Here is a 17,876-nt window from a genome sequence, read left to right on the forward strand (position 1 = left end):
TCCTCCCGTGGAGGGTCAGACACTGAGCCAATAGGCTGGTCCTGGACTTATTTCCATCTGGCATAGTTTGCATTTTGTTGTTTGTTTGTTTGTGGTTTTTGTATTGCTATATTTATGCTCTATTCTTTGTTGGTGTGGCTGTAATGAAACCCAATTTCCCTCGGGATCAATAAAGTATATCTATCTATCTAAGCAACATACATCAAAGTTGCTGGTGAACACAGCAGGCCAAGCAGCATCTATAGGAAGAGGTGCAGTCGACGTATCAGGCCGAGACCCTTCGTCTCGGCCTGATACGTCGACTGCACCTCTTCCTATAGATGCTGCTTGGCCTGCTGCGTTCACCAGCAACTTTGATGTATGTTGCTTGAATTTCCAGCATCTGCAGAATTCCTGTTGTTTGCGTTAAATTCACTACTGCGAAGCCTCTTCCGGTGATGCCTACACCGAAGAAGTTTAGATCCTCTCTTCGACGGGAGTTCAGTGAAACCATCTCTCACTGCTCCCCATCTGTAATTTCTTCGGCTCTTCAACTTTTCGACCACACTATTCTTGACGAAGGGTCTCGGCCTGAAACGTCGACTGCACCTCTTCCTATAGATGCTGCTTGGCCTGCTGCGTTCACCAGCAACTTTGATGTATGTTGCTTGAATTTCCAGCATCTGCAGAATTCCTGTTGTCTATCTATCTAAAGTCAGATGCATCTGTATTATAGTGGAATAAGAGGAATTACAGAGTCATGAGAGAGGAGCTGGCCAAAATTGATTGGAAGGGAACACTAGCAGGGAAGACGACAGAGCAACAATGGCTGGAGTTTCTGGGAGCAATTTGGAAGGCACAGGATAAATACATACCTAAGAAGAAGAGGTATTCTAAAGGCAGGACGATGCAACCCTGGCTGACAAGAGAAATCAAAGCCAATATAAAAGTCAAAGGGAGGGCACATAATAGAGCAAAAATTAGTGGGAAGTTCAAGAATTGGGAAGTTTTTGTGTTCCTCCATTGTCGATGTCGATGAGGACCTCGACACCATTATGATGGTGTTGAAACTAGCATGTGATTTGGATTTAAGTGAGGGAGAGTTGCACAGTGTCAGCCTCACTCTCTTTTCCCAATTTCCATCTGGATCCAGTGGCAAGACAGAGTCGAGATGGCTGGAGATGGGACTAGGTGCAGTGGATGACCAGGACGTCTTCTGTGCCTTGTCCTGCTCTACACGTTCCACGACGCTTGCAGAGACCACCTTCCTGACCGTTGGACCTTCCATTGGTCTCGTCCACTCAATCTGCCGGAGTCTGTCTTCACATGCTGGGATAGACAACTCCCTATCTCACCGAGGGTTTGAGACCCGTTGGCTACCCTCACCTGGTTTAGCCGGCTTGTCGAAGCCGTTGCCCGGGGTGTGGCCGCTGTCACATGCAAACAGCTACGGGGAGCCACAGGTGAGAGCTGAGTGCCAGGTGGGGACCAAAGGTGGACAAACCGCCCTGAAAAGGACGCGACGTGTTCCCCCACCAGAGATGCTACCCCTCCCTGACACCCCATACACCCCGAGCTTTTAAAAACCAACAAAAGGCATCTAAATAAATCATAAAGAAGAAAGAGGTCAAATATGAAGATATGCTAGCCAATAATGTTAAAGAAGATTCAAAAAATTTCTTCAGATATATGAAGCATAAAAGAGAGGTGAGAGTAGATATCATACTGCTGGAAAAGGATGTTGGAGAGGTAGTTATGGAGGGGATTTCACTCAGGTCTATTGCCCACGTAGAAAAGGCAGCAGTGGATCACTATGGTGAAAAGGAGCTTTGACCAGCAACCAATCATGGTTTGGAATTGATTAGCAATAACAAATTAAAGGAAGTCAGGGGCAAGCGCAATGGCTGTTGTCTATGGTCTGAGTCAGAGCAGTGACCTTGAGGCTTCAGCCAGAAAATGCAAAGAAAAGAAAAGCTGAAGGTTAAGTTTTGTTTCCCCTTCCCTTCTTTCTATCTGCTGAGCTAGGACAGTAGAGATGCCAGGAAGGATAGTGGAAATCTCCTCTTGTGGGATGTGGGAAGGCAGGGAAACCTTAATTGTCCCTGACAACTACAACTGCGAGAAGTGCATCCAGTTACAGCTTCTAACAATTTGCGTTAAGTAGTTGGAGCCGGAACTGGATGAGTTCCGGATCATTCGGGAGGCTGAGGGGCTGATAGATAGATCATATCGTTACACCCAAGGTGCAGGACAGAGTGGAGAGGGGTTATGCAGCCAATGCAGTGTACCCCTGCGGCCATCCCCCTCAACAACAGGATACTGTTGGGGTTGGGGATTGACTTAACCAGAGGAGAGTCACAGTGGCTGGGTCTCTGGAACAGAGTCTGACTCTGTGTCTCAGAATTAAAGGGGAGAGAAGAGGCTCGCTGTGGTGATAGGGGATTCATTAGTTAGGGGAACGGACAGGAGGTTCTGTGGGTGAAAACACGATTCCTCGATGGTATGTCACCTCCTGGGTGCCAGGTCCGGGATTTCTCAGATTGAGTTCTCAGCATTCTTAAGTGGGACGCTGAACAGCAGATGTCGTGGTCCACGTAGGTACCAATGATGTGAGTAGAGTGAGTGATGAAGTTCTGCATGGGGAGTTCAGGGAGTTAGGTGCTACGATAAAGGGCAGGACCTCCAGGGTGGTGATCTCAGGATTGCTACTCATGCCCTGTGCTGGTGAGGCCAGAACTAGGAAGATAATACTGTTTAATACGTGGCTAAGGATCTAGTGTAGGAGGAAAGGCGTAAAATTTTTGGATCATTGGGCTCTCTTCCAGGAAAGATGAGACCTGTACAGAAGAGACAGTTTGCACCTGAACTGGAGGGGGACTAATATCCTAGTGCGAAGGTTTGTTAATGCTGCACAGAGGGGTTTCAACTGGAATTGCAGGGGATGGGAACCAGAATGCCAGAACAGGTAGTGGAGAGGTTGTGGAAGCAGATGTGGGTAAAACCTCAGACAAAGTTAGGAATCAAAAGGTTGAGCATAGTGCAACAGGTGTCTTGAGCTGCATATATTTCAATGTAAGAAATATTGTAGGAAGGACAGATGATAGTGCTGAAGATGAGGTAGCTGGTTTACAATCCAAGGCAATTTGTAGTGAGGAGAGGCTGATGATAGGGCGAAATTGCAGTCAACAGGATGAGTTGCAACATGTAAGGCAGAAAAAAGTGAAAAGGGTGAATACAGGACTGAAGGTGTTATATTTGAATGTGCACAGCATGCAAAATAAGGTAGATGAACTTGTAGCACCGTTGCAGATTGATATATATGATATTGTACATGGCTGAAAGAAGATTATAGCTGGGAGCTTAATGTCCAAGGGGAGAGAGAGAAGGAGAGGTAGGAAGGCAGAGGAGGCAGCATTGCTCTGTTGGTAAAAAAAAAATGAAATCAGATCATTAGAAAGAGGTGACATAGGGTCAGTAAGTGTTGAATCATTCTGGATAGAGCTAAGGAACTGCAAGGCTAAAAGGAACCTGATGGGAGTTGTATACAGACCCCCAAGCAGTCGTAAGAATGTGGTCTACAAATTATAATGCATGCTAAAAGGACAATGTTGCAATAGTCATGGGGGTTTCAATATGCAGGTAGGTTGGGAAAATCAGGTTGGCACTGAACTCCAGGAGGGGGGATTTCTAGAGAGCAGCTCATGGCTGAGCCCATCAGGGGATCAGCAATTTTGGATTGGGTGTGGTGTAATGAGCTGGAATTGATTAAACAGCTCAAGGTAAAATAACCCTCAGGAGTAGACTCGATGGGCCAAATGGCCTAATTCTGCCCCTATAGCTTATGGACATAATATGATCGAATTCACCCTTAAATCTGAGAAGGAGAAGCTAAAGTCAGACGTATCAGTATTACAGTGGAGTAAAGGGAATTACAGAGATATGAGATAGGAGTTAGCCAGAATTGACTGGAAAAGAACACTGGCAGGGATGACGGCACAGCAGCAATGGCTGGAATTTCTGGAAGCAATTCGGAAGGCACAGGATATATACATCCCAAAGAGGAAGAAGTATTCTGAAGGCAAGATGACGTAACCATGGCTAACAAGAGAAGTCAAAACCAACATAAAAGCCAAAGTGAGGGAATATAGTAGAGCAAAAAATAGTGAGAAGTTAGAGAATTGGGAAGCTTTACAGAAGGGAATTGAGAATACCAACTGAAGGCAATGAAAAAAATCATTAAGAATGTAAAGATGGAATATGAAATTAAGCTAGCCAATAATATTAAAGAGGATACCAAAAGTTTCTCCAGACACATAGAGTGTAAAAGAGAGTGGATATTGGGCTGCTGGAAAATGATGCAGGAGAGGCAATACTGAGGGACAAGAAAATGGTGGACGAACTGGATAAGTATTTTGCATCGATCTTCACTGTGGAAGTACGCTGGAAGTTTGAGAATGTCAGGGAGCAGAAGTGACTGAAGTTGCCTTTACTCGGGAGAAAGTGCTTGGGAAACTGAATGGTCTGTAGGTAGATAAGTCACCTGGACTAGATGGTGTGCACCCCAGGGTTCTGAAAGAGGTGGCTGCAGAGATTGTGGAGGCATTAGTAATGATCTTTCAAGAATCAATGGACTCCGGTATGGTTCCAGAAGAATTAAAATTTGCAAATGTCACTCTGCTCTTCAAGAAGGGAGAGAGGCAGAAGAAAGGAAATTATAGGCTTGTTAGTCTGACCTCAGTAGTCGAGAAGATGTTGGAGCCATGAGGTAATGTTACAGCTATATAAGACCTTAGTTAGACCCCACTTGGAGTATTGTGTTCAGTTCTGGTCACCTTACTATAGGAAGGATGTGGATACTATAGAGAGAATGCAGAGGAGATTTACAAGGATGTTGCCTGGATTGGAGAGCATGCCTTATGAGAATAGGTTGAGTGAACTTGGTCCTTTCTCCTTGGAGTGACGGAGGATGAGAGGTGACCTGATAGAGGTGTATAAGATGATGAGAAGCATGTCCTAGGTGATAAGGCCAAACTCCCTGTAGACTTGTTTAAAGTTGTAATAAAAAAACGACTCCATAATTGTGAATCTGATGTCTTGCAACGAGGTTGAGACTTCCAGCAAAATGCTCGTACCTGTCAAGCAAGTCACTCCACAGTACAAGGAAAGTTTGCAAAAGAAATAGAAAAGCATTAGCATTGAGACTGACAACAAGGAATATATATATTATATATATGTGTGTGTGAGTGTGTGTGTGTGTGTGTGTGTGTGTGTGTGTGTGTATAAATAGTTTCAATATGTGATCAAACAAAATGTTGTGCTCTTTCATAATCAAATGTCCTGTATACATACACCCTTGGAGGTCGACGCGGGGGTGGGGTGATGCTACCTCCCTGAAATGAGTTTTTGCAGGGTGGGATGTCTGGGTATGTTTAAACCAGAGGCTGATGATTCTTGATTAGTCAGGGCACGAAGAGATACATTCAGATTAGAGGAAAATGAATCCGTCATGATGTAATGGAGGCGGAGGCTCGACGGGCCAAATGGGGTAATTCCGCTCCTACAGCTGATGTTTCAGGAGCCTGGTGGTTGAGGGGTAGTGACTGCTGCCGAACCTGGCGGTGTGAGCCCTGGGGCTCCTGAGCAGCAGCGAGAAGACAGCCCGGCCGAGATGGTGGGCGCTGCTCTCTCCGTGTAGATGTGCCTGTCAGTGGTGGGAGGGCTTGTTCCGTGAGGGTGGGAAAAATGAGGGTTTTAAAGTCCGGTGATTTCAATGGAAAGGTTCGTCTTGTGCACCATTTGTTTATTTATTGTGATCTGCGCACTGCACTGCGACAGGCGGCGAGCGCCTCAGACCGGAGCCGGGGAAGGCGGACGGCCGCCATGCGCGCGCGCCCGCCCGCGGCCGCTGACGTCACAATGCGGAGAGCAGGACGGGAAGGAGATGCCTGTGCCTGCGCAGGCGCGTCGGCTGCGGGACATGGCAATGGTCAGTCTCCAAGCAGTCTCGGCACTGACCCGCCCGATTCCGAGTTCCAGTCGCGGCCTTACCACAGGCAAGGTGGGGCCTGCTAGCGGGGGAGGCTTGCGAGGCGGAAGGACGGGCGCTCCGTTGGGGGGGCAGCTTCAGCGGCGTTGGGGAGGGAGGTGCAGAGTTGAGGCCTAGGGTTGGGAAGCGGGTATGGCGGGTGGGGGGCAAGAACGGGGGCGGGGGGGGGAGAGATCGGTTGGACAGGCCCCAGGGCAGGCCTGGAGAACGGATCAGGGGAACGTGTGGGGCGGGCGATCCCCTCTCCCCGAGGAAAAGGTATGGGGCGGACGCCCTCCCTCCCCTCTCGAGGAAAAGGTGTGGGGCGGGTGGGACTAGTGGTCGGTGGGGGTGGAGTGGATGTTCAGTATTTGTTATTGTTAACTGATAATCATTAATAGTTGCATTAACAAATTGGAAGTGATTGTCGGAGGATTGATGTTTGCAGAATATTTAAAAATTAGTGGGGGTGCTGATACTGAGGATGATATTGATGGTTACGACAATGGCCTATGGATTTTAATTCTGTGAAGTGTTAGCCGATGTGACTAAAATTCAAGATTGTTTAATGTTATTTCCAGTGCACGAGTGTAAAAGAGAAATAAATAATTGTTACTCTGGTTCTGATGCAGCACAAAACATAATAAGATACGGAACACAATAATAAAAACAATAAATATAAATACATAAGAACTTATAATTAAAAATCTATAAATTACAGTAAGAATATATATAGAAGGAATAATAATAAAATTAAATTAGTACAAAAAGAGAGCAAGAAAAGAAGAAAGTGAGATACTGTCCATTGTCATTGGACAGTTCTTTGTCCATTCAGAAATCTGATGGTGGAGTGTCAGCTTTGGTGATGACATGAGCAGCTGGGAGAGCAAGCTGTGATGAAGATATTTGGATTCTGCAATGGAATATGGATAGGTTGAGTGAGAAGGTGAAAGCTTACCAAAGGGAGTTAAATGTAGGGACATACAGGCACTTCAGTTGGAGGAATCAATAGAGGGCAATTGGTAAGGTTGTTTTACAAGGAGTTGGCATGAACGGACTTTCTGGTTTCTGTGTGGACATCATGGTACACATCATGGAAGCCAGCCTCCCTGCATTGAGTTGTCCAGTATTAACATAACATAGGACATAAAAATCTCCAGCACATTACTGGCCCTTCAACCCACAATGTTGTGCCGACCATGTAACCTACTCTAGTTAGTCCTGACGAAGGGTCTCGGCCTGAAACGTCGACTGCACCTCTTCCTATAGATGCTGCTTGGCCTGCTGCGTTCACCAGCAACTTTTATGTATGTTGCTTGAATTTCCAGCATCTGCAGAATTCCTGTTGTTTGCGTTTAAAAAAACCTACTCTAGAAACTGCTTAGAATTTCCCTACTGCATAGCCCTCTATTTTTCTAAGTTCCATGTACCTATCCAAGAGGCTCTTGAAAGACCCTGTTGTATCTGCTTCCACCGCCGCTGCCGGCAGTGTATTCCACTCACCCACCTCCCTCTGTGTGGAAAAACATCCGCAATTCCTATTTCCAAGCACCTTAAAACTATGCCCCTACGTGTTAGCCATTTCAGCCCTGGGAAAATGTCTCTGGTGGCTATCCACATGATCATTGCCCCTCATCATCTTGTACACCTCTCATCCTCCATCGCTCCAAGGAGAAAAGCCCAAGTTCACTCAACCTATTCTCATAGGGCATGCTCCCCAATCAACATCCTTTAGATCTCCTCTGCACTCTCTCTATTGTATCCACATCCTTCCTGTAGTGAGGTGACCTGAACTGTACACACTACTCCAAGTAAAATGCTATGTTAAGTTATCCAATTTTCAAATTCTTTGATGTCAGGTTAAGACATTTTTAACGTGCTTTATTTGTCAGTTGTGCTTCAAAATAATGTGTCATTTGTATCAACAGCCAACACAGTCTGAGGATTGTGCTGGGGGCGGCCCACAAGTATCACTGTGCTTCTGGCACCAATATTGCATGCCCACAACTTACTAGCCCAAATCCGTAGATCTTTGGAATGTGAAAGGAAACCCAAGTGGTCACGGGGAGATCGTACAATCTCTTTACAGACGGTGGTGGGAATTGAACCCTGAGCAGTGATTGCTGGCATTGTGCTAACCACTACTTTCCAGTTGGATGCAGTATTTAATAGTATATCCCTGAGTTCCCCAAGATCGTGGTGGGCTTTGTACATGCACCATTTTGGAGATGATGTTGATGCTCGGTTGGGAATTCCTGGAATATGGCCCATGGTGATGTAGAAATGATCAGGAACAGGGGGTATGGGAGCCTTAGGACCCATGCCATCAGGTTCAAGAACAGTTATTACCTTCAGCCATTGGCACCGTTAATATAATTTTGAAATTATGCTAATATAATTTTGAAAAATGTTAATATAATTGTGAAATACTCTAATTATGTGTTAATGAATATAATTCATAAATGTTCTAAATAATAAATGTACCACAACCTTTACTTTGAAACACTTTAGAGCTTCAATGTATTTATATTGTCAGTTTTAAGTTACAACACTGTTACAAATTGGAACAGTAAACACAGAATGGAAGTCGCTAGCTCATTGTCAATAAACCCCTGGCTTACTGAATGCTGATGCCATCTAAGTTTAATAGTTTATAAAATGTGAAAGGTTTTCTTCGTGATGTATTTCATTATACCCTTCAATTAATAATTAAAGTCAAAGGAATGTGATTTTTCAATTTTCATTCTAAATAATCATAGTTTGCATATTACAGAAAAAAAAACATTTAAAGTGCCCCTTGAACCTACCTTCTCTCACTTTCAATGCATGCCCTCTGGTATTAGACACTTTACCCTGGGAAACATACTCCCCACCTCTCATAATCTTATAAACCTCTATCAGGTCTCCCCTCAGCTTCTGCCGCTCCAAAGAAAAAATGCAAGTTCGTCTGAACTCTTGTGATAGCACATGCACTCTAAACCAGGCAGCATTGCAATAAACCTCTTTTGCACCCTTTCCTAAGCCTCAACATCCTTCCTATAGTGAGGTAACCAGAACTGTACGCAATACTCCAGATGTGGCCTAACCAGAGTGTATAAAGTTGCAACATAGCCTCCTGACTTTTGAACTCAATGTCTCAACTAATAAAAACAAGAATTCCATAAGCTGCCTTAACCACCTTATCGACCTGTGTAGCCATTTTCAAGGAGCTATGAACCTTGCTCATGAGTTGTAGAATCAGTTGAACTTTCAAGGACTCTACAACTCACGATCCAAGATCATGGATTATTTTGTCTGACTGTATTTTACTGTTGAAATGTGTAATAGCAGAGGTATGCAGCAGGTTCCTGGAATGCACTGCCTGGGATGGTGATAGAGACAGAAACATTAGAAACTTTTAAGCAACACACATCAAAGTTGCTGGTTAGTCCTGACGAAGGGTCTCGGCCTGAAACGTCGACTGCACCTCTTCCTACAGATGCTGCCTGGCCTGCTGCGTTCACCAGCAACTTTGATGTGTGTTGCTTGAATTTCCAGCATCTGCAGAATTCCTGTTGTTTGCGTTTAAAAGAAACTTTTAAGATATGTTTAGAAAGCCATATAAATGTAAGGAAATTGGAAGGACATTATATAGGCAGAGGAGATTTCTTGACCATTTAAAACTTCTTAAAAATTCATTCTTTCTTTTCTAATATTTGTATATCTGTGCATTTGTAATGTGACGTAATTTCCTTTGGGATCAATGAAGTATTCATATTTGAATGCTAATTGGGTCAGCACAACTTTATGGGCAGAAGGGCCTGTACTATTCTATGTTCAGCACATTTGTCACAGCTCAAGAGAAGCTGCTCTTTTAGTCAACACAGGAAACCTGTTTAAGACAAGTAATATGTAATTAACAATGTCCACTAGCAGGCTGTATGGTTTCTTCTTGCCTGTATGTAGTACAAGTACAAAATCCGAGGGAACTGTGCCAGTACTTTTTCTTTCTCGGGAGGTTGAGATTTAGCTTGTCACCAAACACTCTTAACAAACTTTTACGGATGTGTGATGAAAGTATCCTGACTGGTTGCATCATGGTCTGGTACGGTAGTTCAAAGGCACAGGAACGCAAGAAGCTGAAGAGGGTTGTGGACTGTACTCAGTGCATCACAGGCACATCCCTCCTTACGTTTGGCCGTATCTACAGGAGGCGCTGCCTCAAGAAGGCAATATCCGTCATCAAAGATCCCACCATCCGTCTTCTTGCAGCTGCCATTGGGCAGGAGTTACAGAAGGCTGAAGTCCTACACCATCAGGTTCAAGAACTTATTTCCCTTTAACTGTTCGGTTCCTTAAACCAACCCTAATCACTGCTGTTTAGCAACACTCTGATGCTTGAATCAGGGTTATTATGGTGTGAAATTTATTCTGTGGCAGTAATGCAGTGCATGTGTTGAAAATTACTGTAGATTACAAACAGAAATATAAACAAGTAATGCAAAAAGAGGGGGAATACTGAGGTGGTGTTGAGATTCTGTTCAGAAATCTGATTCCAGAGGGGAAGGAATTGTTCCTGGATCGTTGAGTGTGTGTCTTCGGGCTCCTGTACTTGCTCCCTGATGGTAGCAATGAGATGGGGGCACGTCCTGGGTGGTGGGGGTTCTTAGTGATGAAACTTACGTACTTGTACTTTAACTCTGATTGGTACTTGCATCACTTTGCACAAAAACTGAGTGTTTTTGTTCTTATTGTGTTTACTTACGACTTTGGAAAAAGCAAAGAGAGACAGTAGTATAAAAATGAGTTTTATCTGTGGTCTGACCGTGATCTTCTCCACCTTCCACCTATACCCTTGCTGCAGCCATCCCTTGAAGGTGACTCCAGCGAGACCTGGACTATTGGTTTGGAAGAATGCATTCTCTAGTCTTCTTCTGCGCGCAGAAAGTGATCTCAGACCACGCCTCGACTCGCAAAGCCCTGGACTACATACCTAATGAAATCTACCCGGTATTGTTCAAAGCAGCGTTCCTGGACCTACGCACACTGGTGCTGCGCGACTTGGTACAGCGATGGCCCTTCAGCGTCCTCAACTTCTCCGCCATCCTGAGGAGCTGCAAGCACTGCGACCGCGATGTGATCCGGGAAAAGCCCAACAAACAGTGCCTGCAGGCAGTCATAATGGGAGTGAAGGACTATCTGATAAGTGAGTTACGACAGAGCAGAACCCTTGGCAGCAGGTACTTGTTTTTATTTATTGATGCAATTGGGCAAAGCTGGTGTTTATCGCCTGTTTCTAGTAACCTTTAAACAGAGTGGTCTGAGAACCCATGTCGAGGGGGGTTGGGGGGGAGGTTCAGAGTTGGCTACAATGCTAAGGATGTGGATCTGGAGCTGGATGTAAGCACGCTGCATAAGGATCAGCTTCTTTGGTAGTTCATCATCCCGAATGATTGCTTTTTATTCCCGTTTTATTTAACTTCAGCAACACTGACAAAATGCTGGAGGAACTCAGCAGGTCAGGCAGCACCTGTGGAAAGGAAGGGGGAAGACACCAGAATAAAAAGGTGCTGGGAGGGGAAGGAGGATGGCTAGAAGGTGAGAAGTGAAGCCGGGTAGATGGGAAAGGTAAAGGGTTGGAGAGGAAGGAATCTGATAGGAGGGGAGAATGCACCATTGAGAAAGGGAAGGAGGTAGAGCACCAGGGAGAGGTGATAGGCAGATGAGGAGAAGAGGTAGGAAGCCAGAGTAAGGAATAGAATAAGGGAAAGGGAGGAAAAAGATTACTGGAAAGAGGAGGAGGAGGCTATATCGGGAGTATCAGATACAGTGGATAACCCAAGCAGATTTGCAGGTGAAGTGTTGCCTCACTTGAAAGGACTATTTGGAGCCCTGAGTGGAGGTGAGGGAGGAGGTGAATGGAAAGGTCCCCGGCAGGGATATGTGCCAGGAGGGAGATTAGTAGGGAGGGGTGAATGGACAAGGGAGTCATGGAGAGAGCGATCCCAGCGGAGAATTTGGGGGGTGGGGGTGGAGATAAAGGTGTGATAAAGGATCCTGTTGAAAATGGCGGGCGTTGCAGAGAATGATGTGTTGGATGCAGAGGCTCATGGGATGGTAGGTGAGGGCAAGAGGAACTCTATCCCTGTAAAGGTGGCAGGAAGATGGGTGAGTGTGGATGTCAGGAAGTGGATTAGCTGCAGGTGAGGGCAGCATCAACAATGGAGGAAGGGAAACTCCGTTCTTTGAAGAAGGAGGACATCTCTGATGTCCTGGAAAGGAAAGCCTCATCCTCGGAACAGATGCAGTGGAGATGAAGGAACTGAGAAAAGGGAATAGCATTTTTACAGGAGACTGGGTGGGAAGAGGTAGTCAAGGTAAGTGTGGGAAGGGGTAGTGTATGAAAGATGTCGGTAGACAGTTTGTCTCCAGAGATTGAGAAAGGGGAGGGAGGTGTGAGGAATGGGTCAAGTGAATTTGAGGGCAGGGTGGAAGTTGGAGGCAAAGTTAATGAAATCGACAAGCTGAATGTGGGTGCATGAAGCAGCACCAATGCAGTCATCAGTGTAGAGCAGGAAGGGTTAGGGCGTATTTCCCCAGAAGACTTAGAACATGGCCGAAGAAAAGGCACTCATAGGTTGGGCCCATGCAGGTGCCCATGGCTACCCCTCGAGTCTGGAGAAATTGTTGAGGGTGAGGATCAGTTCTGCTTGACAGAGGAGGGTTGTGCTGGAGGGGAACTGGTTGGGTATTTTGTTGAGTAAGAAGTGATGCTGATGTAGGTGGGAAGGATCTGAATCAAGGGAGATAGAATGGAGTCGAGGTATGTGAACATGTTCGGTGAAGCAGGAGCAGGTAGAGACAATAGGCCTACCCAGACAGTCAGATTTGTGAATCTTGGGTCGGAGGTAGAAGTGGGCTGTGCAGGGTAGGGGAGCAGTGAGTCTGGTGGCAATTCTCCAGAGCTGATGAGATTAGTGTTGGTGTCCAGAGTGGAGTCCTCGTCAAGGAATAGGTTTGAGGAGGTGACAGAGTTGCCACCTGGGCTAGGCAAGGTAGAGGTCAGTCTGCCACATGACAACAGCACCCCTTTTTGTCTGAGGGTTTGATGGTAAGTTTGGGATTGATGCAGAGAGAGTGGAGGGCAATGCGTTCAGAGGAGGTAAGGTTCTAGTGAGGAGTGCTAAAGTTGCTGCCTCATTGGCAATCAGAGATGAAAAGAGCCAGAGTGGGGTGTCCAAGCTGAGGAGGAGGGCTGGAGATGGGAGAAGGGTGATTGATGCTGGGTGGGGAATTCTTGCCAAAGTGGGCTTGGCAACAGAGGCACAGAACTCACTGAAGTGTGGGCAAGGGAAAGGCTCTTGCTCAGGACAGAGCGTTCCACCTCAGAGCGGGGAAGGTGGGTGGGGGAGACTTGTGTCGGAGGTGGTGGGAGGATTGGGGTGTTCAAGGTGGGAGGAAGATTGAGGCTCAGCACTCAGTATTTTGGTGCCGGTGGTGCCAAACTCATCACCGTCACCAGCCTACCTGCTATCAAGGACATAGACACAGAAGGTATTGGAAAAGGGCCAGTAACATCATGAAGGATCCCACCTATCCTGCTCATGGACTGTTTGTCCCACTCCTATCAGGGAGGAGGCTACGTAGCAGACACATCAGGACCACCAGACTCAAAAACATTTTTACTTTTCCCCAAGCAGCAAGGCTGATCAACACCTCCACCCACTAACCTGCCCCTCTACACCCCCAAACACCACTACTTTATGATTTCCTGTGTCTAGTGTCACTTTATGGACATACTATCAATATACGTATATAAACTATCTTATGTATTTATTGTGTTGCATCAGATCTGGAATAACAATTATTGCATCTCCTTTATACTTGTGTACAAGAAATTACATTAACCAATCTTAAATCTGTATGTCTAGACTAGATTACTATGTTACTAAAACAGGAATATTACGATCTATTGTTGATTTGCACAAAGCAAAAATGATCTTTTTAAAAATCAAAACCATTTTGCTTGTTTCCACAAGCAGGTGAACTATATCATGGTTCCCCAATCATCCCTCCCTCTCCCTTCTATCGTTTCCTAGACTGTGGCAGTCTAGGACCAGAGGGCACAGCTTCAGAATGGAGGGACGTCCATTTAGAACAGATGATATGGAATTTCTGAGCCAGGAGCTGATGAATCTGTGGAATTCATTGCCACAGACGTCTACTGCAATGCTCCCTTGCCTTATGGTTTTCTTTCCTGCTTCGCTATCAACAATCCCTGAGTTCAGGAGTTATTTAGTGAGGCCACTGACTAATGTTCATACAGCACGGAAACAAGCTTTTTGTCACAAATGGACAATCTAACCAAGGTTCCCGCCTCAGCCATTCCCATCTGCCCTCTAAACCTCATCTATCCACGTACCTGTAAATGTTGTTAATGTACCACCTCAACCACTTCAGCTGGCAGCTCATCACAGGTACTAGCCACCCTCTGGGTGAAAAGGTTGCCCCTCAAAGGTTTCTATTAAACATCTCCCCCTCACTTTAAACCTTTGATCTCTGGTTCTTGAATGACCATTGCTGGGGGCGTGGGGAAACACTGTGTGCAGTCACACATCACTAGATGTACCTGCTGCTGAAATTTTCCTCTCTCCTTTTCCTCTTCTTCAGTCCCCACTTACCTCTTCTCCGTACTTGTCTATCACCTCCCCTTGCTGCCTCTCCTCCATCTTTTTCTTCCCTGGTCCACTCAGAAATTAGATTCCTTCTCCAGCCCTTTGCCTTTTCCACCCGTCACCTCCCAGCTTCTCTTCATTCTTCCCTCCCCCACCCACCTGGCTTTACCTAATCACCTTCTAACTTGTACTCCTTCCCCTACCATGTTCTGGCATCTTCCCCCTTCCTATCCGGGCCTGATGATGGGTCTCGGTCCAAAACGTTGACTGTTTATTCCTCTCCATAGATGCTGCCTGACCTGCTGAGTTCCTCCAGCATTTTCTGTGTGTTGCGCTGAAATTCCCTGAGAGGGTACATGAACTGTGAAGCCAGCACATCCTTCCTCAGAAACCCTGTTAATGGTGGATAAACAAGGGACCTTTACTCTCTGCTTACACTTGAGGTGTCTTGGCTGATATGACCTTTGCTGCCACAGTTCTGAGAGCTTGTATCGTGGCAAACAGCTTAATAGGACCATTAGCACTAGAAATAGTACAGAGACTTGGGTTGGATTAATGTTTTGATTACGGGTGGGACCTGCACTCCCCTTGCAGCCAGTCACGATGGAGGCAGGCGAATTTTCAAGTGTCAGTTGAATTCCAGTATGTTCCAAGTCAGGAGCAGAATTAGGCCATTCAGCCCATCAAGTCTGCTCTACATTTCATCATGCCTGATTTATCATCCCTCTCAAACCCACTCTCCAGCCTTCTCCCTGTAGTCTTTGACACCCTTACTAATCAAGAACCTATCAATCTGTGCATTAAATATACCCAACGATTTGGCCTCCACAGCAGTCTGTGTCACTGAATTCCACAGATCCACCTCCCTCTGGCTAAATAAATTACTCTTCATCTCTGTTCTAAATGGACATCCTTGTATTCTGAGGGTGTGTCCTCTGGTCTTCGACTTCCCCACTATAGGAAACATCCTTTTCTTGTCCACTCTATCTAGCTTTTTCAATATTTGATTTGTTTTAATGAGGTCCTCTCTCAAGTCTTCTAAACTCCAGTGAATACAGGCCCAGAGACTTCAAACGCTCCTTATAGGTTAACCTTTTCAGTCCAGGAACCTCTGGACCCTCCAGTGCCAGCACATCCTTTCTTAGATAAGGGTTCTGATACTGGCCATGGTCAGGCCATTTTCTCTCTGCCTCTCTTTCAGGCATAGTGTGAGCTTGCTATTGCTCCTTAACGTTCCCCCCCAGTCATGGTCTGACGTACACAAATTCCCTCTTGTCTTGGTCATTGCTTAATGACTCAGCTGAAGCGTGCAGTTGCTGTGAAGTGGCCTTGTGTTCTCTGCTGCTGTCCAGCTTGGCCATGCTGTCTTGGGGAAATGCTGAGGTGGGAAGGAGGGAAAGAAATGTGGAAGGTACCTAGCCCTGAAATCACAAATATGCGACCTAACGGGCTCAGCTGCTTTCACTTTCCAATGTGAGGAAGGTTAATGGATGGGGTGTAATAGATAAAAAATTCTGACTCTTTCTCCTAAAATAACCTACATATTTCTGAGCTTAATGTTGCATACATTCAGTATTGATCAAAGGATAAAAGATTAGTTGTGAATGTGCAGGTTCAGCGACCAGTGCAGACCAAGCATGTGTCCATACGTTTCTGACGCCAACATAGCATGCCCATAATTTACTAACCCTAACCAGTACGTCTTTGGACTGTGGGAGGAAACCGGAGCACCCGGAGGAAACCCACGTGATCACAGGGAGAACGGACAAACTCCTCACAGACAGTGGCTGGAATTGAATACGGATTGCTGTCCTGCAGAGTGGTTTGCTAACCACTACTCTGCTGTCTCACCCTTGCTATCTCTGGCTCTACAGGGTGACGCGGTAGCATAGCGATTATTTATTGTATATTTGGCCAGGGTGTAGAAGCTGGTGTTGGGAGATGGGTGTGGTGGAGGGAGCTTAGGGTGTGTTGCTGAATTTAGGGGAGGAATTGTGGGGAGCAAAAGAGATGGGCTAGAATTGTTAATTTTATTTTTATTATTTTTCAGAAAAACAAAAGCATCAACGTCTCAGAAAGATTTCAAGCTTAGGTACAGCAAATATTCTTAAAATCTGCACGAGAAAGAAAGCACAGAATGATCTTTGCATGTCTCGTTCCTGTCAGTTGTTTGTTTTTTTTTGAGGAGATCCTTTGGTTCTTTCACTGGATACGCCATTCTCCGTATTCTGCTTGGGAGAGTCAAAGGTCCCTCTCTTTCCTATTGCGAGAGTCATAAAACCTCTGAATCCTCACTATAGGATTGTTCTAGACCCTCTCCTTCATCCCTGTATTCTCCAGAAGAGCAGTGTAGGAGAGTACCTTGCCCTCCATTTATTCCAGCAGGACCCTCTAGACCCTTTCCTTCATTCCCTCAACACCTGGACCCTCCATTCATCCATGCTGGATTCTCTAGACACTCTCCTCCATTCCCATAACAACTGGACCATCCATCCATTCCAGCTGGACCCTCTAGACCAGGAGTTCCCAACCTGTGCTCCACGGACCCTTTGCTTAATGGTATTGGCCTTTCTCTAGACCTTTCCTCTGTCCCTGGATTCTCCAACATAGCCCTGTTGAAGAGTAACAGCCGTTTCCTCAATTCCTCGGCCTCCAGTAAGCCTAGATGGAGAATGATGGTTCCTTCCCCCTGCCCCAACCCAGGAGCCACTGTAAAGATAATTATGTGAGTTGTGGATCTGGATTGCCAGAGAGAGTTGGTGTCCTACACAAAGACCCTCGAAACCACTCTGCAAAAGAGTCATTTCTGCTTGGACAGTTTAGTGGCACGATTAATAGAGTTGCTCCCTTGTAGCGCCATCAGTCTGGGCTCAGTCCCACCTTCAGGTACTACCCCGTGACGGTGTGGGTTTCTCTCCGTGCTCTGGTTTCCTCCCACATCCCAAGGATGTGCAGCTTGGGAGGTTAATTGGCCACTGTAAATTGCCCGTAGTGTACAACTGAATGGTACATTCTGGAGGAGTTGATCACAAAGCCGGGAGAGTGAAAATGGGATTGTTAGAGGATGGCTGATGGTCGGGGCTGATTCAGTGGGAAATGGGTGGCTGATGGTCGGGGCCGATTCAGTGGGAAATGGGTGTCGGATGGTCGGGGCTGATTCAGTGGGAAATGGGTGGCTAATGGGTCTGGGTATATTAGTTCATTGTTATATAGAGTTA

The 17,876-nt window shown here is 45.9% G+C and overlaps 1 protein-coding gene across 4 annotated transcripts in view; it reads left to right on the forward strand.

Moving 5' to 3' along the window:
* The first annotated feature begins 349 nt into the window (after positions 1–349).
* LOC134344575 (leucine-rich repeat-containing protein 14-like) overlaps positions 350–17,876 on the forward strand; it is a 61,932-nt gene continuing 44,405 nt past the window's right edge. The window contains exons 1-3 of one of the 4 annotated variants that reach the window (XM_063044626.1): positions 350–6,032; positions 10,848–11,223; positions 16,709–16,750. In XM_063044626.1, the coding sequence (XP_062900696.1) occupies positions 10,898–11,223; positions 16,709–16,750 (368 nt within the window). In that variant the 5' untranslated portion in view covers positions 350–6,032; positions 10,848–10,897. The other 3 variants (XR_010017466.1, XM_063044627.1, XM_063044628.1) reach the window with 3 other exon arrangements.

The sequence above is a fragment of the Mobula hypostoma genome, chromosome 3, assembly GCF_963921235.1.
Source record: "Mobula hypostoma chromosome 3, sMobHyp1.1, whole genome shotgun sequence".
Classification (NCBI taxonomy): domain Eukaryota; kingdom Metazoa; phylum Chordata; class Chondrichthyes; order Myliobatiformes; family Myliobatidae; genus Mobula; species Mobula hypostoma.